This window comes from Archocentrus centrarchus, unplaced genomic scaffold (genome assembly GCF_007364275.1).
Source record: "Archocentrus centrarchus isolate MPI-CPG fArcCen1 unplaced genomic scaffold, fArcCen1 scaffold_38_ctg1, whole genome shotgun sequence".
NCBI lineage: Eukaryota > Metazoa > Chordata > Actinopteri > Cichliformes > Cichlidae > Archocentrus > Archocentrus centrarchus.
This window is the reverse complement of record NW_022060265.1, coordinates 3,354,819-3,381,698: the sequence shown is the minus strand read 5'-3', so window position 1 is coordinate 3,381,698 and position 26,880 is coordinate 3,354,819. Positions and strand designations below refer to the sequence as shown.

Here is a 26,880-nt window from a genome sequence, read left to right as displayed (position 1 = left end):
AAGAGGCAGAAGTACAATTAAACGTTTGACCACTCACAAAAGTTTGGTTTAAAATTTTTTTTCTTGTACTTTCTTCAGTGTAAATATCTGACTCTCATGTGCTGTACCTTGGATGTAAGGTCCCTGTGAAATATACCCTTGGTGTGCAGGTACTGCAGCCCTTGGGCAATATCCAGAGACAGGCCAATCCTAACTCCCCACGACAGATACAAATCACTGTCCAGCAGCTGTTCAAGGTTACCTCCATTTATGTACTATAGAGAAAGAAGGAAGACAAAAGAGAGGACAGGGTGAGCCAAAACTAACAGATGCAAAAAAGATCCAGAAATACTCCAAGCTTCTCTTGACCTGAGCTAATTTATACTGGAAAGTGGAACAGTCTGACCAGTTGAGTGGTCTGACCAATTCAAATTTCAAATCTTACCATGTCCCCCACCCTAAAACAGAGAGGGACCATCTGGATTCTTCTCAGCACACAGTTCAATGGCTCTCATCTATAATATCTGTGAAGGCACCATTGATGTTAAGGTTTGTCTTTTTTTAGGAGTAGCCTTGCTTATTCTGGCAATATGGTGCTACAAGATCTGGCCTATAGCTCAGACCTTTTAACCAATGCAAACATTCATTGCATTAGGAAAAATAAAAACTACATGACACAAGGGGAAACATTTCATTTTCATAACTTAAGCAACTGGTCTCATTAGTTCCCAAACATGTACAAAGCTGTTAAAAGTGGGGCGACTGTAACTCAGAAGGTAGAGCACAGCGCCCCCTAACTGGAAGTGTGTTTAATTCCTCAGTCCACATGTCAAAGTGTCCTTGGGCGAGTTACAGAACCCCATAAACTGCCCTTGATGGGTGCTCCTAAATGTGAATTGACATTAGTGGGTTTTTTTGTTTGTTTGTTTTTTAAATAACAAAATTTCTTGAGTTCTCATTTGAAATATTGTCTTTGCACCATTTCCAAATAAATATATGATTGCATTTATTCATTTATTTACATTTTACCCAGCATCCAAGTTTTCTTTTTTTACCATTACATTATTTATTTTTCTATGTGGTGTTTTAGGCAGTATTACTGCATAAAATGCTATAAAAATGCATGAAATGGTATGAATAAGAGAAAGGAGAAAACAATGAGAACAAGGTGTAGCTGTAGAAACCTGTAAATGTTCTCAGCACAAATGAGAGAAATAAAATAAAGGTGTTACCTCAGTCAAAGCGTGGAGTTGACCTTCATGCACACAAACCCCAAGAAACCTGAGAGGAGGTGAAGAAATATTTTTTATTAACTTCTGTATGTTGGAATTTTGTCTCTTACCATCATTTCTATCAATTTGACTGGACAGGTTGAAATTTGTTGACTATGGCACCCCCTTGTGTTCCTTAGAGGCTGGGAACAACTATGAAACTATGAACACTACACTATTAAAAAAAGAAAAACTTCTAAGCCTATCCCAGCTGCCATAGGGCGAAAGGCAGGATACACTGAGAGACAGACAGACAGCCAGTCACACCTATATACAATTTAGAATCACCCATTAGCCTAACCCTAACCCCCACCCCTTCCTGATTTTTTTTTTTTTTTGCATTTGTCACACTTACATGTTTGAGACCATTAAACAAATTTTAATATTGGACAAAGATACCCCAATCATCTAATCACTGTCCTGCTGCATAACACAATTGTGCTTGAGCTTCAGGGCACAAAATGACATTCTCCTTCAAGATTTTCTGGTAGAGTGCAGAATTCATGGTTCCATCAATTACAGCAAGTTGTCCTGAAGAAGCAAAGTAGCTCCAGACCATCATGATATAGGAGATCTATTGATAATGATCTACTCAGGATGAACATACTAAACACTCGACTGAACTAATTCTGGTTGGCTGTTTTGGAACAGAAACAGAGTAGTTGATCTCAGAGTTGATGAACTCAGAGCTTATTTTTAAACTCAGAGTTTATGTTTCTAGAATAAGGCCCAATAGACTTTAATTTTTTTAAATGACAGCTGTACAGTACATTTTCATTGGAACACTAAAAGAAATCAATGCACATGCATTGTGTGTCTGTCTGGTTGAATTTCTGTAAATGTTTTTGTACACGGTTCTCTCTTGAAAAAGATCTTGATTTCAATGACAAAACCTGTTTAAATAAAGGGTTTTATAATAATAGTAATAATATCAAATGAAACCCTGAATGGTGAATTGGAATAAAAGCAGATATACATAATGGCGAGTTTTTACACATTTATACCTACCTGAGAATGTTGGGATGGCATAGCCTGTTCATAAGCTGCACTTCTCGTAGCATGTTTGCTTTGTTGCTAGCCAGCGTGTTCATTTTCAGTGCCATTACCTGCCCTGTGATCCTATGCTGCACCTGCAATACAACCAGACAGAGGAAGCACAGTGCAAAGGGGGAGAATGAGACATGGGGTGCCACCAACTGTTCAAAGACAAATGCAGTTTGCACTTCTCCTTGGTTCTACTTCAACCAAGCCTGTTAGAACACCCATCTGAAACTGCTGACCAAGAGGTTTGCGGATTTCTGGAAAGTAACTGCAGCTTGATCTCTGGAAAGAAACACTGCTGAGCTTTTAAAAAAAAAAAAAACACAAAGAAAGTGACATTTTAGTTCCTTTACATTTAAAAGAAGGCTGGCAGCTGAAAAGCTGATCTCCAAAACTGAGTATTAGGCTATAAATTCTTGAGTTATGGCCAAAATGTGTTCTGTGAGGTCTAAGTAAACATTTATGTCAGAGGTAATAACACTCCCTCAAAGCGTTCCATTTACAAGATTGGAATGACAGGCAACCTCTGGATAGAAAAGATGGATGCAGCTGCCTAAACATTGACAGTTGTTTTCTGGACCCCACATTTTAAAGCTTCAGCATTGGCATTTTGCTCATTGCCATGATATATTTTGGAACCAGAAGTTGTGAAATTTTAGACAAGAAGTTATCAGCTAACACTAGAAAGCTGCATTGATAAACTCTACGGGTGCAACACACAAACATAAAAACTAATTCCATTAAAAATGAGCCAAAAGGCACCAACACATGCATGTCAGAGTTCCAGTTCAGTTACTCCAATTAGTAAGCGCTAGCAAACAGCTACTCACTACAACTTTTTATGTCAGCACCAAGTCAATCGCAGCTGCCATACCTCTGATTTTCAGCTTCAACACTGACAGTTGTAATCAACATACAGTTGTTATAAAGGGGGAAACTGTGCACAGAGGCCATAACTGTTTTCCTTAGTAGGAGGTAAACATTTTTTAGGGCTGTATTTGGACATTTTAACATGGCAGTCTCAGTCTCAACTCTTTCCTGTTGGTCTTACTTTAATATATTTGTAAATGTATTTATTTACAGCTTGGTGTGAAGCCACAGTATTTCTGGTCAAGTGTGTGACTTGTAAGGTCACTAATTGTTCATATAGTATCTGCACCTGCAAGTGCATGCATTTCTGTTTGTGAGCGTGTATTAATAGTGTAGCTAATAGGCTTTCTGGATTTCCCATCACTCCTCCTGATCTGCACAAATCCACTGGTCTATTACTGAGCAGAAGGCACAGATACACACACCTAGAAACACCACCAAGTAAACAGGGATATAGTATGCTAGGTCTAATAACATTTTACACAAACACACTCAGCACCATGGACAGATCCTAGAGCTGGGAATATATTTGTAAGTTTATCCATCCATCCATTTTTTTCCACTTATCCAAGGCTGGGTCGCGGGGGAGCAGCCTAAGCAGAGCAGCCCAGGTCTCCTTCTCCCCAGCCACCTCCTCGAGCTCTTTGTCATCTAGGTGTGATATATGATTACTTCAAGCTTGAGCAAACAGCCTAGTACATGCTTTGGAAACTGTTTTCATCATTAAACAAAGAAGTGGTGCCAGGTACGACAATTCCTGCCTGTGCAGACTTCTTAGCTGATTTGAATGTTGTCCATTTCACAAACATGTCACTCTGCAACACTAAATCACTGAGATAACACATAAGTTCCATTGTCCATGCCTATAATTTTCCAAGGTTAACAAGTAGAAGTTTAAAAAAGTTTCATTTTTTGGTAATTTTCATTGTTTGTAAAAGCTTTATCTCTTATAATGAGAAAATATGTGATTTGTCAGGCGAGTGGGAATAGGAGAACTGAGTGGTTAATGCCCGGCCACCAGGCACTCTAATTCGAGCTCTTGGCAGTTATATCAATAATTTGTTCACGTTGAGGAAACGGTAACCTCTCTAAAACGTCAGTCTTTTAATTCAGTTATTTTTAATTCCACCATCACCGGCTGATTATGGCCACTGGTCAAAAACGGTTTTTATCTCTTTTTTTCTTTTACACTAAACTAAGGTCCAAAGCAGCTGCCATGGATTTTTACGGCATAATGCAGCACCTCTAATACAATGGCAATGCACAGTGCAAGGCAAAAAGAACAGCAAAATTCCATTTTTGCAGTTGGGCTCAAATACTTTGCGTGGTATATATGCGAGCCAACCGGTACTTCTGCTCCTGGACTGACAGAAGCTAACGCTAGCTATTCACCTTAAGTGGTATAAAAATCCATCAAGTGATCCATCGATCCATCAATCCACAAACTACCAATCAAAAATGAAGCTTCACAATATTGCCAGAAAAACCAGCCTCTGGCTCTTTGTGTACGGGTCACTGGTGTGGAAGTCTGACTTCAAGTACAAGAGCAGAAAATAAATAAATTTATATAAATATGTAACTATGTGTACTTGTGAGTAATTTCAAACTGAATTTCTGTCATTATCACAGCCCCCCACTTTCCTCTCACATCTCTCCAGCTGCACCTACTTTGTTCATCTTAAAAACCTTGTGTTAGCCTAGTCCAGAGCTCTTCAACTCCAGGCCTCGAGAGCCCCTGTCCTGCAGGTTTTAGATGTGTCTCTGCTTCAACACACCTGAGTCAAATATAGAAGTCATTAGTGGGACTCTGGAAAACTTGACTGCATACTGAGGAGGTAATTCAGCCATTTGATTCAGGTGTTTAATCAGGGACACATCTAAAACCTGCAGTACAGGGGCTCTCGAGGCCTGGAGTTGAAGAGCCCTGGCCTAGTCTCTTCTGGTGTTCCTCAGGGTTCTGTTCTTGGTCCTCTTTTTTTTGTCATCTACCTCCTACTGCTTGGATGTATTTTTAGAAAATCATTTTCATTGCTACAGGGATGACATCCAGCTCTCCATTTCATCTAAGCCAACTACAGTCCTCCCCCCGCCCTCCCTCTGTGATTGTCTCCTAAAAAAAAAAACCTGGTTCTCACATAGTTTTCTCAAAATAAACAGTGACAAAACAGAAATCCTGCTTGTTGGCACAAAGTACACGCTTGCCAAATTAAATAATTTTACGCTCACTATCGACAACTCCATCATCCCCATCCCTTCCCAACATCAGTCGCCTTCGTCCATCCATCAGCATCCATCCTCGTTCACACCCTGGTAACTTTTCACAGTGACTACTCTAACTCACTTCTTTCTTTTAGGGAAGGGTGTTTAGGGGAAAGGGGTGCACTTTATTTTTAAGACAAACCAAAGCAAGAGCTTTGATGAATGCAAAAAAGAAAAGAAAGTATCCATTTTATTGGAAGCCAAAGTCATAAATTAAACGACAATCTGAATAGTCCTACATACTAATATTAAGCAGAGTCCAAAACCTAAGGTGATGTCAGGGTGGCTATATCATTTATATATAGTGTATGAGATGAGATCACTGTTCAAATGGATCAATGTGCCTTTTAGACCCAATTCCTACAGGAAGTTTCACATTAACTGATGCTTCAATTTAAATAACATGAATCTATCTTTATTAACAGGCTATACAACACAGCTTTTTAAGGTTGCAGTAATTAAACCATTACTTACTATTACATTACCTTCCATGGTTCAGCTGTCTTAGCTAATTATAGACTAATTCTATTTATTTAAAAAAAATTCTTGAAAGAGTAGTTGACTGATCATTTGCAAAGAAATTGTTTCAGTCAGGATTTAGAGTGCATCGTAGCAGCATTTGTGAAGGTTACAGATGATCTTCGTATGGCCTCTGGCTATGCTTGTACTGCTAGAATCAGTGCACCATTCACTACTCTTGATTTTACAGCAAGGACTAGAACACATAGTTGGTATTATAGGAACTGTGCTGCAGTGGTTTGAATCATATCTAATAGATTCTGGTTTCTGCAAGTAAATAGTGTCTTCTTCAAACACAGAAGTTAATTACAGAGTTACACAGGGTTCTGTGCTGGGACCAATACTTCTTATATGATACATGCTTCCCTTAAGCAATATTATTAGAGCACACTACATCCAGTTTTAGCCATCCATGAAGCCAGATGATACAAATAAACTAATTAAACTATAAGCATGTCTTAAAGACATTAAAGGCCTGGATGACATCTAATTTTAAATTCTGATAAAACTGAAGTTCTCTGTCCTAAAAATCTCAGAAATATGGTGTCTAAGCAGATATTTACTTGGAAATACCTTGCCCTCCTGTAACACTGTGAGAAATATTGGAGTGATTTTTCACCCAGACATGTTCTTCAGTGAACACATTAAATATGTAGCACTGCCTACTTTCATTTGCACACTATCACTAAAATGAGAAACATCCTGTCTCAGAGTGATGTAGCCTTCAAGCCTTCAATTGATCAGATTTGTGAGACCGACATTCCCTGCTTTTAAGATCAGCCTTAAAACTTTCCTTTTGGATAAAGCTTGCTTAAAGTTAGGGCTGGATCAGGTGACACAGAACCCTACTTAGAAACATTAATCTTTGTCTGATTGCTCACCAGAAAAATCAGCTGTAGATTGTTTCCTTCTCTAAAATGGATTAATAAAAATATGCTATAACAGGCTGCCAATTACCCAAGTAAAATCTAAGGGTGGAAATACTGAAAACATACATTTATATAATTCAAGTTTGATGTGTGAGGCCTCAGTGAATTTACATTTTGAACATTAAAATGGTCAGAAATAAGATGATCTTAAATTACATTTATGATGAAAGCCTGTCCAATTTCTACCTTTTCACATTCAAGATAAAAGGCTTTGCTTTTTTCTTTAATTCTGGAGGTGTGAAGCTTTGGCTTATGAGAAGAATGCACGGCAATCCACTTTGTGTAAATGTTATCCTGAGCGAATAAGTAAAGTTGCTTTGCATGTTCTTGAGTGCAGAGCTACTGGTCAGGATGTAATCACTCACGTACATACATACATGATGGTTACCTTAAAAATTGATTTGGATGCAAAAGAGGCAAGTTGTTGTTCCTTTACTGTAGATATATTTTTCATTCACCTTATACACATTTGTTATGTAAATGAAATATAAAAAGATTTTGAAAAGAAAAAAAAAAAAGGTCTTTACACGTTACTGAGGAGATTTAAGTCTGTAGGCATGCAAGCAGCAGACACAAAGCTCTATACTGTAGTTGCACAGCACCTATACTTAATGTGATTGAGCTACTCCACTTGGGAGGAAGTGATGTAGAGCAGCAGATAGCTTAAGATTACAAGCAAAATTGTTCACAAGTGGATACAAGTACCCCAAATAGCACATTTATTCCTTTATGATTACTGTTAATAAATCACATTAGCCAGTTGAAATTTCATTTTTCAGCAGCCACTAACTCTTGGAAGAAAGTGTCACAAATGTCACATTTTGAGACAAAGTGAATACCTGGTCTTTTTGAATCATCTTAGTGTCCAAACTACATGTTTGACAATGTAAACATTGACTTTAGAAATCTGAAATTAATCAGAAGCTCCCTCGTATCATATATAAAGTTACTTTTGACTTTTTGATACAATCTTCCCACTTATCCGGGCTTAGGACTAGCACTAGGACTATAGTAGCTTGTGGTTGAGTTTATGCCTCCTCCCAGCCTGTAACTACTGCTCATTTGCATGTAAGGCAAATGTGTTAACCACTTAAAATAATCTGATAAGAATATATGGAAGTATTTTTAGAACGCAGTAAATGTCAGAACCTAGTTGTATCTCATGCTTCATATTGCTATCAAGGGGATAAAAAGATAATCCCACAAACCTTGATACACCTGTATGGGAAAATGGCAATTCCAGACTAGTTTCTTCCAAATGGCAAACTGACTGCAACAAATACAGTTTGTGCCAATAAGGCAAAAAAAAGATTTCAAATCTAGGGTTGTCACAATACTAGAATCTCAAACTCAATACCCAGAAAAACACTCAATTGTCAAGTATCAAGTAGTTGAGGAAAAAAAAGGACAAAAAATTCAGAGGCATAAATAAACATATAAAATAAATATATATAATACATAATAATAATATACATAATAAATGAAATCAGTGACAACACTTTCTGAATTGTCTTACATAGGTTAATGTTGTCATGTAACGTCTGTGTGGCAGGCAGGAAGGAGGACCCCAATGCAGGACACGTCAGGCACAGGTAAAAGGTAACTCGTCTTTATTTTTAGGTGCACAACCAGAAGGCCAAACTAGCAGAGCTAGTGACAAAACACAGAGCAAAATATAAAGGCAGAACAGGACACACAGCAGGAGACATAGACGACGACGCGACAACAGGCACTGAAAACACTGGACTTAAATACACAAGAGGCCTGATGAGGGAAGAGGAAACAGGTGGGAACACAGGTGACACTGATAACACTGACGAGACCAGGGGAAGCAAAACTAAACACAAGAGACCAGAACTGGATGACTATCAAAATAAAACAGGAAGTAACACGATGGAACAGAAACGCAGACCTGACACAGAATACAGAGAGAACACCAGGGACTAGAAATAACAATTAAACCTCACAACCAAAAGAAATCCCAAAACAGAACAGACAAAATGAAGCAAAACAAAAACACACGGGGTCCTTTGGACGCCCGGACCATGACAGTACCCCCCCCTCAAGGGACGGCCCCAGACGTCCCAACCGAAACAAAACACAAAACAAAACAAAACCAGACCAGGGCGGGAGGAGGGGGAACCGGACGGAGGGACCGAAACAAACCAAACCCGGGAGACAAAACAGAAATCAAAAACAGTTCAGGGGGTCTGCCAGGGAAGGGATAACAAAACAAAACACAGAGCGAGAACAACAGGCGGCAGCCCAAGGCCGGATAAAGCAGTCCAAAACAAAGTCCAGGCGATTAAGGTGGAGACAGATGAAGCAGTTCAGGAGAGTCAAGGAACCAAAACAAAAAACACAAAAAGCCAAAAACAAAAAAAACAGGGCCCAAACAAAAAACAGCACAAGGCCAGAAAACAGTAATGTTCAGGGGGCCGCCCCGGCCAAGGGGCAGAATTCACAGGCCAGGAAAAAGAAGGGTCCTCAGGAGGCCGACCACGCTCCCAGCGACTGCGGCTGCGAAGAGACAGGACTGGAGGCCGACCACGCGCCCAGCGACTGCGGCTGCGAAGAGACAGGACTGGAGGCCGACCGCGCTCCCAGCGGCGGCGGCGGCTGCGAAGAGACAGGACTGGAGGCCGACCGCGCTCCCAGCGGCGGCGGCGGCGAAGAGACAGGACTGGAGGCTGACCGCGCTCCCAGCGGCGGCGGCGGCGAGACAGGACTGGAGGCCGACCGCGCTCCCAGCAGCGGCGGCGAAGAGACAGGACTGGAGGCCGACCGCGCTCCCAGCGGCGGCGGCGAAGAGACAGGACTGGAGGCCGACCGCGCTCCCAGCGGCGGCGAAGAGACAGGACTGGAGGCCGACCGCGCTCCCAGCGGCGGCGGCGAAGAGACAGGACTGGAGGCCGGCCGCGGGACAGGACAGGAGGCCGGCTGTGCTTCCAATGGCGGCGGCGACAAACAGACGAGACAGGAGGCTCGGACTGAGCGGGACCCTCCAGCGTGGGCTCTGGATGCGCAGGCTGGGGCTGCTTTGCAGGGCGCGCAGTCGTCTCCTCCGACGGCTGGGGCTGCTTAGGGCATTGTTTGGGTGAGTCCGATGGTGAGGATGATGGTGACAGGGGAGCTGACTGGGACTCTGACTGGGAGACTAGAGACTCTACAGCAGCCGACAGGAGAGACTGGGGCTGAGACAGGGAAGCTACTGAGACTGATACAAGAGGTGCTGGCAGAAGCTGAGGGGTAGCTGCAGCTGGCCGAGACTGAGGGGAGACTGCCACAGCTAACACTGAAGACTGTGAGGTACCTGATAGTGCTGACACTGGGGACTCTGACTGCGTGGAAGCTAACTGAGATCTAGGGAGAGCTGACACTGGGGAAGCTGACGTGACCGGAGGTACAGAAGGAGCAGGAGCTGACTGAGTGCGAGGCAGAGCGACTTGACCAGGAGCTGACTGAGTGCGAGGCAGAGCGACTTGACCAGGAGCTGACTGAGTGCGAGGCAGAGCGACTTGACCAGGAGCTGACTGAGTGCGAGGCAGAGCGACTTGACCAGGAGCTGACTGAGTGCGAGGCAGAGCGACTTGACCAGGAGCTGACTGAGTGCGAGGCAGAGCGACTTGACCAGGAGCTGACTGAGTGCGAAGCAGAGCGACTTGACCAGGAGCTGACTGAGTGCGAGGCACAGCGACTTGACCAGGAGCTGACTGAGTGCGAGGCACAGCGACTTGACCAGGAGCTGACACTGTGGAGCGAGGCACAGCGACTTGACCAGGAGCTGACACTGTGGTGCGAGGCACAGCGACTTGACCAGGAGCTGACACTGTGGTGCGAGGCACAGCGACTTGACCAGGAGCTGACACTGTGGTGCGAGGCACAGCGACTTGACCAGGAGCTGACACTGTGGTGCGAGGCACAGCGACTTGACCAGGAGCTGACACTGTGGTGCGAGGCACAGCGACTTGACCAGGAGCTGACACTGTGGAGTGAGGCAGAGCTACCGGGGCTGACACTGTGGAGCGAGGCAGAGCTACAGGGGCTGACACTGTGGGTTCTGTCTGAGTTTGCTTGGGAGCTGCTGGAACTGACTCAGACTGCGGGGAAGCTGACAACATTGACTGAAGTGGAGAGAAAGCTAACCCTGGGGGAACTAAGGGAACCAAAATTACAGAGGGAGCTGAGACTGAAGATAGAGAGACTGAAGATGAGGAGACCAAAACTACAGAGGGAGCTGGAGCTGAGGGCACTGGGACTGAAACTGGACTGACCGGAGGAACCAAGGGGGTTAAGGAGCTAACTGAAACACACAGTGTGGACCGAGGGAGAGCGACTGGAGCTGGAGCTGACTGAGAGCGAGAGAGAGCGACTGGAGCTGGAGCTGACTGAGAACGGGGCAGAGCGACGGGAGCTGGAGCTGGAGCTGACTGAGAACGGGGCAGAGCGAAGGGAGCTGGAGCTGGAGCTGACTGAGAACGGGGCAGAGCGACGGGAGCTGGAGCTGGAGCTGACTGAGACAGGGGAATAGCTGCAGCTGTTGCTACAGGTGGCTTGGAGCGTGGCTGTAGCTTGGGGCCTGCTGCAGCAGGCTGTAGCAGCGGGGGCTCTGCTGCTGCAGGCGACGGAGACTGAAGCTGGGGCGGATGCTTAGCTGCTGCAGGCGACGGAGACTGAAGCTGGGGCGGATGCTCTGCTGCTGCAGGCGACGGAGACTGAAGCTGGGGCGGATGCTCTGCTGCTGCAGGCGACGGAGACTGAAGCTGGGGCGGATGCTCTGCTGCTGCAGGCGACGGAGACTGAAGCTGGGGCGGATGCTCTGCTGCTGCAGGCGACGGAGACTGAAGCTGGGGCGGATGCTCTGCTGCTGCAGGCGATGGAGACTGAAGCTGGGGCGGATGCTCTGCTGCTGCAGGCGACGGAGACTGAAGCTGGGGCGGATGCTCTGCTGCTGCAGGCGACGGAGACTGAAGCTGGGGTGGATGCTCTGCTGCTGCAGGTGTGGATGGCTGAAGGCGAAGGGTGGTGATCAGAAAGTCCTTTACTAACCCGTGTAAGGAATCCAGAAGCCAAGGAGAGTTATCAACCAGCCCTTGAAGCTTGGCTGCAATGGCTTTCTGTTCTTCCTCACACGGGTCAGACAACAGTTCAAAACACAGAGTGTCCACTCTCCGAATGATTATTTTTTTCTTTTCCTCAAACAGGGCAAGAGCCGCTGAGTCCATAGGTTCACGGTATGATATGGTTTCAGGTTTGTCCATGTGAGCCTTGCTAACAGTTTGTGGTTTAATAGTTCCTTTTGAACCCAAAACAGACTGACTCACTGTGTTGGTGGGCTGAGATACTGGTGGTGCAGACGGCGGGGAAACCTGCGGCAGCGATGGTGGCGATGAAATCCGCGGCTTTATACCGCACGGCGCCGGAGGGGATCCTCTCCACCGCTGCTGGGAGTCTAGCTGCCTGCCCTCCGGAACAGGCTGAGGCGGCAGTGAAGAGAGTGAACTGGGTGGCCAGGGACCTTTATATCCCAGGTACCGGGAAAACGCTTCCTCTGGCGTCATCCCACTTGGCTCCGGAGAAAACTCCCTCCGCTGCCGCCGAGAATTCCTCTTCCTCCGTTGTTGCTCTGACTGCGAGAGGGAAGAGGGGCGAGTGAGCGGAGAGGCAGGTGCGGGAGCGGCTGGAGCCAAAAACAGTCCGTCCCCACGATAAACCTGCGGCTTAGGCTGTAGAGGTGAGCGGCGTTGTCGGGGACCCTTCCAATATCCGGGTCCCCCCAGAGCCAGGCAAGAGCCGCTGTACACCTCCATATCCGCGGGGTCCATTCTGGTCGCGTCGTTCTGTGATGTAACGTCTGTGTGGCAGGCAGGAAGGAGGACCCCAATGCAGGACACGTCAGGCACAGGTAAAAGGTAACTCGTCTTTATTTTTAGGTGCACAACCAGAAGGCCAAACTAGTAGAGCTAGTGACAAAACACAGAGCAAAATATGAAGGCAGAACAGGACACACAGCAGGAGACATAGACGACGACGCGACAACAGGCACTGAAAACACTGGACTTAAATACACTAGAGGCCTGATGAGGGAAGAGGAAACAGGTGGGAACACAGGTGACACTGATAACACTGACGAGACCAGGGGAAGCAAAACTAAACACAAGAGACCAGAACTGGACGACTATCAAAATAAAACAGGAAGTAACACAATGGAACAGAAACGCAGACCTGACACAGAATACAGAGAGAACACCAGGGACTAGAAATAACAATTAAACCTCACAACCAAAAGAAATCCCAAAACAGAACAGACAAAATGAAGCAAAACAAAAACACACGGGGTCCTTTGGACCCCGGACCATGACAAATGTAATTTTTTGCAGTAACGATAAGGTGTAAATATGACAAATATTTTAACAGTTAGTGGGAAAAAAAAGTATCATCTTGGTAAATTAGGCAGCTACTTTTTCTACGTGTTCTCTGCTTCAATCTTGGACTTTCAGAGAAACAACACTTTTTGGGTTATTATAAGAACACTACTGTCTATTAATGCTACGGGTGGACAAGACTGATAATGTTTGCTGACGAGCTGCCATATTAATATTACTGTTTTATCATTAGCCATAGGCACTGGGTTAATGACAGCTAATGAAAACCATAATTAAACCTGTGAGTCAGCCAACATTTACACTCCCCTCCAAAGGTACACATAGACATTCATGTGCCTGCCTGGCTGCTGTGTTGAACTTGTGTGTCAACTGGAGGAGGTGGAGACAGCAGTGCTGGTATTGATACCATTGCAAATGAGCCTCTAATATGATCATTTTTAGCATTTATTATTTATTTATTTATTTATTTTTTATTATTTTTAGCACTTTTTTTTTTGGACAATCCTATTCAAATCTTCACCCACACATTATCCACACAAATGGCTACACCATGATTTTAACCAGTGTTGCTCTGTTTTGCATCCTTTATGAGATGCACAATGCTCTGGATGCAAAACTGGATGGGGTGGTGAAATAGAGGAAATGCTAGGAAATTGCCCAGCTACTGCAGTACAAGTGGTATGCAAGATTTAAGGAAGGTGCATGCATGTGTGTGTCTGGAGTGCACAGGCACACTTATAGATGCACCAAGAATCTCCATTCACTGGGTGAGGTAAGGTTAAACAACAGAATCAGTGGTGCCTCAGTCTGTAATAGTGAATCTCACAAAGAGGTGACAGACCAAGGAATGTGTGGAGGATCAAGCTTTCACCTACTGCAGACAACTGTCAGCAGCTGGTGAAGTGTGGCTGCAAATCTGAATCTTTGGTCCTACCTGCACAGGACTGCAGGCAAGACAAAAACCAGGACTAGATATGTTTGAAGAAATGTTGCTCCAATTGTCCCTTGGAATTGTAAATTGGACAGTAAATTTGACCAGTTAAAAGTATACATGTGTATACTTCTTATATCTCTTAAGTATACTTGTCTATGTGGCAAAATTAATGTAGATAAAGGGCCATACTATACCTTTATAAAATATGGAAAGAATTTTAAAGCTCCTTACGTATTCCTGAATAGTCTTAATACATGTTTTGTTGCAATTATAATTTAGGGGTGTGTTAAATTGTTACAGTTTTTGTTGAAAATTAAATAAAGATGCTTTGAAAAACTTTTTTAAGTTGTCAATTTGACCTCCCCATAGTCAAAAATACAGAAATTAAGAGTATAAACTTTTTCCTGTGTTGGAATTAATGTCCATCTTTGAAAATGGTGATTAAGTTAAATTCAAACGGCTAAGAGATTTTTTCACATGAATGACTCCAGGGGCACAAAGGGGTGTTTGTGGAAGCAGAGTATTTAATCTGTGCTGTATTTTTTCCCAGCATTCTTTTACATTCTGAACATTAACAGAAATATTTGAGATCCTTCATCTTCTTAGTTTCCAGAAATAGAAAGGAAGAAGAAAAACATCTCCTAAAAGCTTTGTTGATGTGTAGTTTTACTTCTTCCTTTTTCCAGTTTGATTAAATCTAACTTGTATATCACCAGTTCAAACAGTTATCTTAAAGCACTTTATTTTGTAATGTAAACACTACAATAATGATGCAAGAACTCCAACAATCAGATGAAATTCTATGAGCAAGCACTTGATGACTGGGGAGAAACCTGCAGGACCTCAAAACACATACTGCAGGGAACGCCAACTGGCGGCCCACAGGCCACATCCGGCCCACCAGAGCGTTCCATCCAGCCCCCCCCCCCGAATACTACCGTCACGGGTGCTATACATCAATCAATCATGCTGTGCCATAACCCATTAAATACCAGCCTCTGACTAGTCTGAATTATCAAACGCCTCCAAACACAACTTCCTATTGCCCCTAAATGCCTCCATGTCCCTAGATCAGACCAATCAGAATGCAAGATCAGACCATGTGAATTTTAATATTTTCAGCACTGCGCTGAGGACCCGGCTTTGAGTCCAACCTTGTTTTGTGTAGAAAAATGCTCGGCAATCAAACTTGTCTAACTAAAGGAAGTAAAATTCGTAAAGAGACTTCCGTAGGTGAACCTGCGGAAGGATCGTTACTGGCTGCCGAGCCTACTCCGCGGCCTGCGCGGGGCTCCGTACTCCTTTGCTTTGAGGGTCTCTCACGGGGTCTGCTCACTGGGGGACCGCACGGGTAGGTGACTCAGCGTGTACCCGCATGTGGTCACAGCCAGTGATGTCAATAACGCGTTACTTAGTAACGGGTTACTCTAATCTGACTACTTTTTTCGGTAACGAGTAATCTAACGCGTTACTATTTGCAGTCCAGTAATCAGTTTACAGTAACTTATCCAAGTCACTGTGCGTTACTATTTTTGTCATTTTCCTCAGTATAAAGATATATTTTTGCTTTCTTGCGTCTCGGGGAGTGACGTCTGGCAGATGCGACAATTAAGTCCCGTTTTCATTGTGACAATAATAGCACATGGTGACACAAACGTAAACAATGGAGGGAGGAGGGAGATGCACGTTTTCTAGCTGAAATACAGGCACTATTTTGAGTCTGTGTCAGCTAAAGATGACAACATCAGGGTTAGCTGTGCACTCTGTGCTGGCGACAAAGTGCTATCTAGCTTCAAAAACACTACGTCAAATATGAGGAAACATCTGGAGTCATGGCGCAGTTACAAACTTACAGAGCGAGTCGCAACAGGTGGAGCGAAGCAGAGCTGCGGCTAATGCAGGAGCCCCCCAGCACCCAAACAACAAAAGCTGGACTTCGGTACAAACCAGTAAGTGGGGGAGAGCTGAAGAAGTTGAAAAGCCTCTACCATTATTGTGCCAAAAAGTGATCGTCTGCCAAACAGCAATTTTTGGTATTTGCCAAAAAATCATTCCCTGTATTTATACAGCTGTAAATGACTTGTTGACCTATAATCTGTGAAGCATATCAATCTCTCATGAATGATATCAGGTAATTTTAAGTGAGAAACAGCATTTCTAGCACAAGGTAGAAGCTGCAATCAGTTTTTGGCAAAGTGACTTTTATATATCCGTTTTTTTTTTCCAAGGTAAAAACTGTCTGACATTAAAAATATCCTTTTAAACAGAAAACTGGCTCAAAAGGCTGCAGAAATCACAACAAATATAACATCACAGTTCTATAAAGATATTTGAAGTGGCCAAAAAGCTCTGGATTGATTATAATCAATGTTCCTCTAAGCTGCGCGCCTGCGCAATCGTGCACTGCTCGCACATAGCGCACCAGAAAATCTATGCAGCGCAAAAAATTTAATCCAACATAAACCGTAAACCACGTGTCTGACTCAAGGCCCTTGGGCCGGATTTGACCCGCGATGTAATTTCATACGGCCCGCGAAATGATTTCATATAGCTACATACCTGTCAAGTTTTGTATTTAAAAATACGGGAAATTTTCCCTGAAAATAGGTCACTATATGACGTCATCACCTAATTTGCATAATTGTTCATTTGGATGTACTGTAGTTGCAATCGAGGCTGCAGAAGAGAGGAAAAACATCTTTGGAGAGAACAAAAGTGAAGAAAAAAACACCATAAATATGTTTAGAACTACAAATAAACTTTATGAAATAACTTAACTTTAATGCGTTGCCTAGACCCACATTACATAGATCAATTTTGTCGCGTATTGTTTAATGTTAGAATATCAAATTTAACGAAAACACTGTGGGGTCAGACTGCTAACTACATTCAACCCTCCTTTATCTGGGCTGCTGTTACAAACTTGTGTAAGAAAACTCGCTGTCGCCTGTCTCAAAGGTTGATAAAGGCCGAAGTGAGGACCGGGGATGGGAGCGGAGGGAGCGGGTGGGCAGGCTCGGTGTTTAAGTGAGTTGGAGGGTGGAGACAAAGTGAGGTCTGGGTGATGCCAAAGCGTACGAAGGGACGCAGTAAGAAGGCTTCATGTCCACAAAACATGGCGACAGCGGAGGATTTCGCTGTCGCTATATCGCTTTATGGGGCAAAAAAACCCCAAAACGCTAAACTTTGTTTGCGCTGCTAAACTAAACCGGAAACACGTCACTGAACTCTGTGAAAAGGGCGCACTGAGGTCCAGTTTTTTTTTTACGGTGTTGTACCAGCTGTCGGCACTAACGTAGTGATAGTGACAATTCAGTTTGGAGCTGCACAGGAATGCTTTAAAAAAGTTGAAAATTGAAAACTGAAAATACGGGGAAAATACGGGAAAATAAAAATACGGGATGACGCCGGGACAGAGGGGTAAAATACGGGAATTTCCCGGCCAAAACGGGAGACTTGACAGGTATGGATAGCTACTATCAACTGCGCTCCTACGACTTATACTACAAATCCCATAATGCACTGCAACCGTTGCTGCAGGCCAAGACCTGTGAGCTAACCCATTTGTGCTGCCAATGACTCATTGATCAGCAGACAGCGCTTTTTACAGTGACATATAAGCTGCCTGACCCCCAAAAATGGCCAAATGGAAAATGTGCGGGGGTAAGGACAATTAAGGGAGAAGATGCAGAGGGAGACCTGCACAGGTGAGCTGACAGTGCATCACTGCGTCTCACAGGAGGAAGCGCTGTGAAGCAAAGTCCCGAAGACACAACGCGTCATTAGCACAGTGCCGGCGATCGTCGCTGAAGCACCCGTTACGTGCCCGTACCTGGCGTGAACAGCTGGCGCTGAGCCGGCTGATCAAAGGAATTTTAAATTACCGTAATTCCGCAACCGTTTGTCCTATCGGAAAAATTCAGACAGTTTCTGAAAGCTGAGAAATTCAACACAGGGTTAATTACAGTAAAAGTTCGCAAGTGGCGGCACCTTTGTCCCTGCAGCTTCAGGGATGAAAAATCAGAGCAGGTCTCCACCGCTGTGTTTGCAGCTGCACTTTTTGCTGATAAACTGGACACACAGCGCAGTTTATGCAGCGTTTTTCCGCATGTGAAGCACAAAAATTCACAATTTTTACCTGAAATATTAGCAAATTTTGATCAGCTTGAAATATTCTCATTTTTCCTTATGACATTTTTGAAGAAAAATATAATTTTATATTTTATTTAATGTGTTGAGAAAAAAGTTGCTGTATTCTGACCATTCAAATCATATTGCTCATTAAAATGATTTTTAATTCTGACTGTCTCTTCAATTTTGGCCCTTCATATGATTGAGTTTGACACTCCTGCCATACTAATTAGACCAATAAAAATTCTTTGCGTACCATTTTGTGCAGGAATTTATACTGTATCACAAGCTACAGCACACATTCCACTGCGCAAAATGTGAATGTTTTAATGTGAACAAAAAGTTATGCCTGAAAGATGTAATGTCTCATTTCTTCCAGAGCACGACCCTCACCCTGGCCAACGCAGGACTCTCACATATAACATAATACACATCTCACATCTCATGAACGACAAGATTTTTTTTTTCCATTTTAAGTGGGCTAAATCACTTATATTGAAAGCAAACTAATGGAACTGCTGTAATCTGATTCTTTTAGTAAGCCATGTAACTTGCTATGATCCCTGGTTTATAACAGGTGTAATACTGGTGTGTGGCCACAGTGTGCACATCTGATGTTGCTCACAGTGGTCCTCAGTGTGCTCAGGGAGCTTTTGTGTATGCCCATACACATGAAAAATTAGAGGGAACATTAATTATAATGTAGGTACAATAACACAGACTCCTAAAAATTGTTGAAAAATAGGTTATTTCTGCATTTTATATATAAGCCCTTCATAAATCATGTTGACTGCACTCTATTTACCAATATAAGCAAAGACATTACACATAAACGCACATAGAAACATCTGATTCACTTTATGACAGATGATCACTTTTTGGCACAACACCGGCCACTGTGGAAAGTAACTAATAAAGTAACTTGTAATCTGCCTTAGTTACTTCTAAAATTAAGTAATCAGTAAAGTAACCAAGTTACTTTTTAAAGAAGTAATCAGTAGCTGGACTACTTTTCAAGGTAACTATACCATCACTGGTCATAGCCCCCCATATGCGTCCGGCCCTCAGTTGTCACCTAGTATCTACTGTTCTTTTATTGTTAAAATAAAGGTGCTACTATTTTGTGCCATTGCGGTTGTACTGTGTGGATCTATGTTGAGATCTTTTTATCAGTCTGATATTTTTCCTTTTTCCTTCATTCACACTGTGCAGAGGATGGACTGATGATTTAGCTGGTTTTGCCTCAAAACAAAATATCATTTATTACAAAATAGAAAAAAATAGGTAAATTACAATAGTTAATTTTTTTTTGGGGGGGGGGGCATCTTACTATTGTCTGTGAAATCAAAATTTACCATAAGATGCAGATTAAATACATAAAATGCTCTTTTAAAAGAAAAGTGTCCCGACAGATTTAGAGGGTTTTGCAAGAAATTCAAAATTAGCTCATATTTTTCTTAAATGGTACATTTTCTCAGTTTAACCATTTGATAGTTTTCTATTGTGAATAATTGTGATCTGTTCTATTGTGACTTTTTTGGAATTGAGGTTGTATGCCGACCCAAGCCATACAGCGGAAGCCCAATTATCAACAGGTACCAAAAGCAGAGCTGAACAGACTTGAAGAACAGTAGTTTTCTATATGTACTTGTTTCTGCACCAACACCGTACCATTTCTGTGAAATGCTCTGTGGACTGTTTTTCAGCCACTTTGTTCTCTTCTTTGTGCCAACACTTAAGAAGGTGAATAAAAGAAAAATCTTCTGGATGTTTTGCTTTTAGGGTCAGGGAGCTTTACAGATATGCAAGCGTATGAAACGCATAGTTTAGTGCTATATTGTTAATTGGCACTTACACAGGTGGTGCTAAAGAATAACACTAAAAGTGTATGAGACGTGTCAAAAAGTACTTTAGACATGGTGTAAGGAGTAAAGTGAGGCATTCCATTTGTAAATTAAATAGTAATCACATTGCTTTGATTCAACACTGCTGACACAAAAATCTGCTCACCTGTTTATGAACAGGGATACAAATTGTCACTGTTGTTCAAAGTAGTGTATTATAATGGGAAGAATGTTTCCAACAGCATGCACGTTGTTGAGACACTTTGACGGAAAATGTTGCTATAGCAACCATGACATAAGCTGCAACTGTTGCATTTTAAGCCAAACCATGGCATTTTTCTAACCCTAACAGTGTAGTGTTGTTACCTAAACCTAACAGAACAGTTCTCATTACCTAAAACGATCTCTGTAGTTCTGACAGCCTAAACCTCACTGAGCAGTTTATAAAAACAAAGCCACAAGGGGCCAGAACTGCTGTCTGTGATGTGAGCGGCAAAATGATTCATGCCACTGCCAACACCTCCCAAGCCTCCAAATGTGGTCTTTTTCCACCTTTAAAACTGAAAATAATCACTCTGTAGAACTGTGCAGACACCTGTTCATAGGAGAGGACCTGATAAAAAACTCAGGGAAACAGAAATAAGATCGGAAATACATTAATAACACATTAAATATCATGTCTATCTCCCAAGTTGCCGTGAAACTGTGTAAGTGGATAATAAAAGTTAAACTCTCCCACACCTTTCTCACCAACATCTAAGGCTACCAGAAATCTAGCAAAAAACACAACCTCATCCACACACATATTCAACTGCAAGGCTGCAACCAACAATTATTTTCAATACAAAACCAGGAGAAAATTATTTTTTATCAGTTAACATATTATTGTAAGGCCATAACATGCCAGAAAGCAACAACTGGTTTCTGAGTGTTTGTTTAAAAAAATAAAGTGAACTAAAGATACTGCTTCCACACTGGAGGATTATGAGTTTGACAGTGCTGATCAAACATTGATATTTAGGACAGTCTGGGCACAACAACAGAGGACTAATCTGAAGCTGTAGTTTACTAGAAGGTGAGGTCACATACCTTGAAGACCTCAGAGAAGAAGCCTGAACCAATCTTCTCACAGAAAAAGTCGTCGATACGGGCCAGGCTGGACACAGCACTCCTCAGGGCACGGTATGAAGATGGTCTGATCCGGTTTGGTGCGTGGATGCTGTGAAGAGGTGCGTCATCCAGACCGCCGTGACCTTCTTCTGGGTCACAGAAACAGCACTCGGAATGGTAATCCATTGTGCTGGCAGACCACAGTGTTCCAGATGCTCTGGAACCAAAATGTCTCTTAGACCACAGCAGTTCTCAGGCACAAGGTGGGGACGCCTCCCAACATCATGGTGTTAGAAAGATCAATTATGTCATTCACTTAATGAACTGATAGTATTTATTAACCACAATACTGCTGTGACAGCATCTTTGTTTCAGGGTTCACCCTGATGTACACTGCAGGTTAATGCTTTCTTCACTGAACCAAACATCTCAGTTGTTCATCATCCACCCATGCTGCCCTGAACTAGTCCCCAACAGCGTCCTCGTTTCCAAAGTCTTGGGGTCACTGCAGCATTTGGAATTCCTGCAGCCCGTGAACGCCTCCTCACCGTGTGGGTGCGAGAGGAGGCACTGGTCCCTCTGTCATCCGGTAAGTTTGCAGGCTGTGATGATGGATGCTGCCGTTCCACGGCACCGGGAGCCGGCCATACAGAGCCCTGTGGAAGCATTAAAAGGCTGTTATTTGGAGCAGCGCACCTTAGAACCACCGGCGGCTTTACTGTAGCTGTAGGTGGATTACAGAGAGTATCCGAATCACTCCAGCTTTATACTATCACAAAACATAAGGTTTCCGACTAAACGCAGCTCGGGCCTGAGGGTAGCCATGAGGCCAGCAGCCGCAAGGACTCACCTCACAGGGCGATAAGCCTTAGCCCCCACCAGAGAACACCGACCTGTGCGTCTCAACCGGACTGCCAGGCTTACTAATCATTACAGGCCCCGTTAAACCGTAGCTTTATTTCACAACTGCGTAGAATAATTAACATTTTTGGTGTAGCTTTTCTCATGTCTCATATTTTCACCCATATAACGAGCCTCTCTAGTTGCTGGGATAACGGGAGCAATCACTGAGCAGCGGGCTGCAGAGGTACAGGCGGCAGCTCACCTCTCTTCCCGCGCCGGTCTGATGGGACCGAGGGCCGAGGCTGAACTGAAGGTACGAATCTCTTCAGCGGCTCGGCGGTGTCTGCTGCTCCTAATCCTATTTGGATTCGTGCTTCTCCAGCAGCTTGTTGGGACGCTACCAGAAATGAAACAGCCCAAATCAAGCATCAGAGATGCACTCGGGGGGCTTCCTGCGCGAAACTTCACAACAAAATGTAATTATCGCTTAGATTATCCACATTTAAAAAAGGAATAGTGGTTTATTTCTATCCATCCGTTCTCTTCCGCTTATCCTGGTTTATTTGCCGATATTTTTTTCCGGATAAATCAAATTAAAGTGGCAACTTGAAACAGGAAATCATGGACACACTGCACTGACTGCTGCTGCCAGCAATAAAAATGAAAGGAAATTTCACAGACAAGATATAATTCATAACTAACGGTCTAATGTGTAGCATTGTTAGCAATATAAAATAGTAGTTTTTAAGGCTGTTGTATACAGAAAATATGCTTTATATGTGATGTATATGTATAACAACTTTTCTGTTAATTTTAAAGCAAAGAAACTTGCACAGACCATACAACAGATCACTAACATGAATATTATTGAATAGATGTATATATAATAATTAATTTTGGTAAATATTTTGTGCTAAATTCTTGTATCAAGCGTTTCTTTTTCAGTTTCTGTAAGGTTGAGCTCTCGGGTCATGACTTTTATTTTGAAAACCAACTGATACAACTTCCTCCGTGTTCTCCTCCGGCTCTGTGGCACGGACAGCACGAAGCTGTGTGAGCAGCTCTGATTGGAGCAGCTGAGGAAGCAGCGTCTAACCCTAACAGCTGATCTGAAGTCAGTTCCTGGCTGGGCTGGAAGACGTTGAGATTTGAAACCGATCCCGAAACAGCAGCTGAGCCGGAAGTGGATGCACATTTTGAACTTGAAATAAATACGCAAATAAATAAATAATAATAAATAAATAAAAAGGCACAATAGCAGCTATAACAGAACAGGATTTATTTTAGAGGAAAATTGCTTAATATAAAGAACATTTTAAAAAGTAAACCATCTTCATCAGACCCCCCCTGCCCCTCCCGACCTCCTTGTCTGTGCTATGGGCATGCTTTTCCTGTTCACGTTGGCGGAAGTGATGCAGGAACCATCTGCAGGGTTTTTGTTTTGTTTTGTTTTGTTTTTTATTGAGGAAACAACTTGTTTACAAACACAAAGAGAAAACGAGGAACAAAGCACAGAATGTGAAATAAAGTATACCAGGGATACAGGCTTCTAAAATAAATACATTGGTACAAAAAAAAAGCGTACATTACAGATATTATGATAAATTAAAAATATTCAATGACTTGCAACATTCATATGTGTTTGCAATTTTTTTTTTGCTTGTGCTCTTGTAAATAGTGGATAAGTACAGGGGCCTATTCCAAGAAGCATGTTCAACAAAGTCTGAGTTTAAAACCAAACTCTGAGTTGATCAACTCTGAGATCGGCAACTCTCAGCGACAGACAGAATAAAAGTTTGTTATAAAATATATAATTTCTTTTATAATATCTGCTGTCATCATTTACACAAGTTGAATCTCCATCAGATAAAGCTGAATCCTAATTTTACATTTGATTTATAAAATCTAATTATGCAACCTGAAGGACAAACTGCAGGAGACACAAAGTGAAGATAAAAATGTGGAGAAACAGCTCAGACTGAGTTTACTGACCGACCTGTGTGTTAGAGACTGAGACAGCAGCAGACCCCGGGGGCGGAGCTGACCTCAGGTCAGTTTGTTACTTAATAAAAACTGTTTTTGCTGCAGTTTATGACAGTTTAGTTTATGACCATTTAATTGTTTTAATAATCATACAGTAAAAATGGAATCTATTGATGGAATAGCACCCTCCCTTTATTCATTTTTAATGCAGAATTCAGGTGAACTCGGCGCGGTTTTCGGATCCGTTATAGAGCCTGTGATCACAGATTTAGGTGATTTTCAATGAAAAATATGTCAAGACACATACTCTGAATTATAGACATCATAACTTTCAAAATGTTGATTTAAGTCACTTTAAATCCATTTTGTTCAGTTTTCAAGTCTTAAAATTGTCTCAGCCTCATCTTCACTCAAACATTCACATATTCTGATCCGGACATTTTTCCAAAGTGTGTTCTGTGTCAGCAGCTTCATCCAGATCAGTGTGATGTAACACTGATGCTACAGTAAACGTTTCAGAGGAACTGACCGACAGTCTGACAGCTGCAGCTGCCTCATTATAAATCCGTGACATCATCGCTGTCTCTGTCCTTACAGCCTGTTGACGAGTGAACGACTGTAAAAGCTTCATGTTACAAAAATAACAAACTAACGTCTAACTGGGATTTCAGTGCTTGCAGAAACATAAACGTCTGCAGATGAATTCGCTCCTCTGACGCTCTGACAGCCACTTTATGAAGGAGGAAATGAACGGGAGTGTCAGACAGGTGGTTCAGGTGCAGCAGGAGGGGCGGAGTCAGAGAGACACTCAGAGGTTGTTGGATAAAACCTGCCAGGTTAGGTCACAGAGTCTGTTGCCATGGTAACTGACTCAGAGTTGGAGTTAGCTCTTTCAGGAACTAAAAACTCAAGTTTCCCTCTAAACGCTAACACTGAAATATGTTAACAAACCCAGAGTTATTAGCTAAACTGCTTCCAGTTGTATTTCTTTAACCAAACTGGGAAAAAAAGGATGAAGATGATGAAAATTTACATTTGTGAATATGAAATCAAAAGTTATCAAAAGTTTCTGATGAAATGCTTTTTTCCACAGTGAATCAGGGACATAGTTTTTCCAGTATAAAAAACAGCTGAAGGTATAGAAACAATATCTTGTTGAAATAGGACACGGATAATTTTGTTCTTCTTACAAGCAGAAGAAAAACAAACTTTACCAACTGTGGTGTCAGTTACATTTAAGCATCTGCAGGTCAGAACTGCATTAAGAAATCATTTTGCCCAGATGTCCCTGATGAACTCTTTTGTTTGATACAGTGTTGTGAAATAGGAAAAAAAATGCCATGATAAACAAATGAAGTCTGTTTGTAAAATAATCAGAGTTAAAAATTATGTCAGCCATTCAATTTAATTCAGTAGTATTTATATAGCACAAAATCACAACAGTCGCCTCGAGGCCATGTCTTGAGGATGACATCATGGGTTTTGGTTTCATCTAGAGAAGCAATTCTTCCCTCTTTTTTGTGACGTGATGGCCTGAGGAGCAGATAAATGTTTGGGATTATAGTGACTCTGCGGCTTGTCAGAATCCATGATGGTAAATGGTAAATGGACTAGTTCTTATATAGCGCTTTTCTACTCAGTATGAGCACTCAAAGAGCTTATACAACCGATGAAAAATGTTTCAAAACAAAAAGCAAAGGGGAACTCAGTTAGCAGCATTTATGCTTTTTTTTTCATCAATAAAAGGAAAATGAAACAAAACAAAAAGGCTCATCATTCCTGACAGCACGCTCTGGTCTACTGAGCTGACCGGCCTTCAGACTCACCACATTGCCTATATTGAGGAGGGATGCCAAACTTTGTTAGGTAAATTCACACAGATTGTATCATCATGCAGCACACAGTGACACACAAATGTAGACATACATAAAAGGCATGAATATGATTATTATATACTATGAAAACATTGTCCCCTTTGACTGTCCACCTCAGATTGCACTTTTCAGTGTCAAACCTTTTCTGCCTACAGACATAACGTTACTGTCTCAGTGATGTTTGCTGGTTCTATGCTTAAACAGCAGCCTGGTAACAGACAGAAATGTCAACTTCAGTCTGATATTGCCTCCACCCTCACTGATTTCTATTTTCTTAAATCAATCACTATACCAGTGTATCCACCTACATCTGATATTATTGGGAATCAACATCACTGGGCAGCTACACTGAGAATTTTGCTGTGTTTTAACAGTGGAAGAGAACACGTGAGACTAGTTCAGCATGTGTTTTTCACTTTTTTGTTTAGCAACCATACTTCTATTATGCAAAAAGTGACTACTGGATGTTTTAAATATCTATGTTGTGATGTACAGTAGTGTTAACAGCTCTGTTTGTGAACAATTAATCTTCTTGTTGGACTAATATTGCTCAAACGCTGAATCCCCTCTTCCGTACTTGTTTTTATGTCAATACAATTATGATGTAACTGCCAGTACACCCATTTTTCTTTAGTGTCTTTCATATTTTAAGAACATTGCTTTGCAGTTTTGCTGCTGTCTTTCTTCCAGAAAACTCTCAGACATTATCATGAATAATTGGAATACATTTATCAGTTCGTTTTGTGTGTTCTTCCAATCTTACACAAGCAAGTTACAAAGCTAACAGATCGCTAATCCCGTCACTTGTTTGTTGGCCGATGTCTGGTCCCTGGAAAACAAGGTGGACTTAATTTGCCTGAGTATGGGGGTTTTCCGGGAGATGAAGAACTGTGCTGTACTTCATCTT

At 42.4% G+C, this 26,880-nt stretch overlaps 1 protein-coding gene across 1 annotated transcript in view; it reads right to left on the bottom strand.

Moving 5' to 3' along the window:
• Window positions 1-22,559, bottom strand: part of LOC115776840 (dual specificity testis-specific protein kinase 2-like) — a 43,001-nt gene extending 20,442 nt beyond the window's left edge. Inside the window, exons 1-5 of the mRNA XM_030724627.1 lie at window positions 22,379-22,559; window positions 21,253-21,929; window positions 2,259-2,380; window positions 1,212-1,260; window positions 108-254 (exon numbers count right to left, since the gene is read on the bottom strand). Of these exons, the coding sequence (XP_030580487.1) occupies window positions 108-254; window positions 1,212-1,260; window positions 2,259-2,380; window positions 21,253-21,459 (525 nt within the window). The 5' untranslated portion in view covers window positions 21,460-21,929; window positions 22,379-22,559. The remainder of the gene's footprint in view (window positions 1-107; window positions 255-1,211; window positions 1,261-2,258; window positions 2,381-21,252; window positions 21,930-22,378) is intronic.
• Window positions 22,560-26,880: the final 4,321 nt, after the last annotated feature.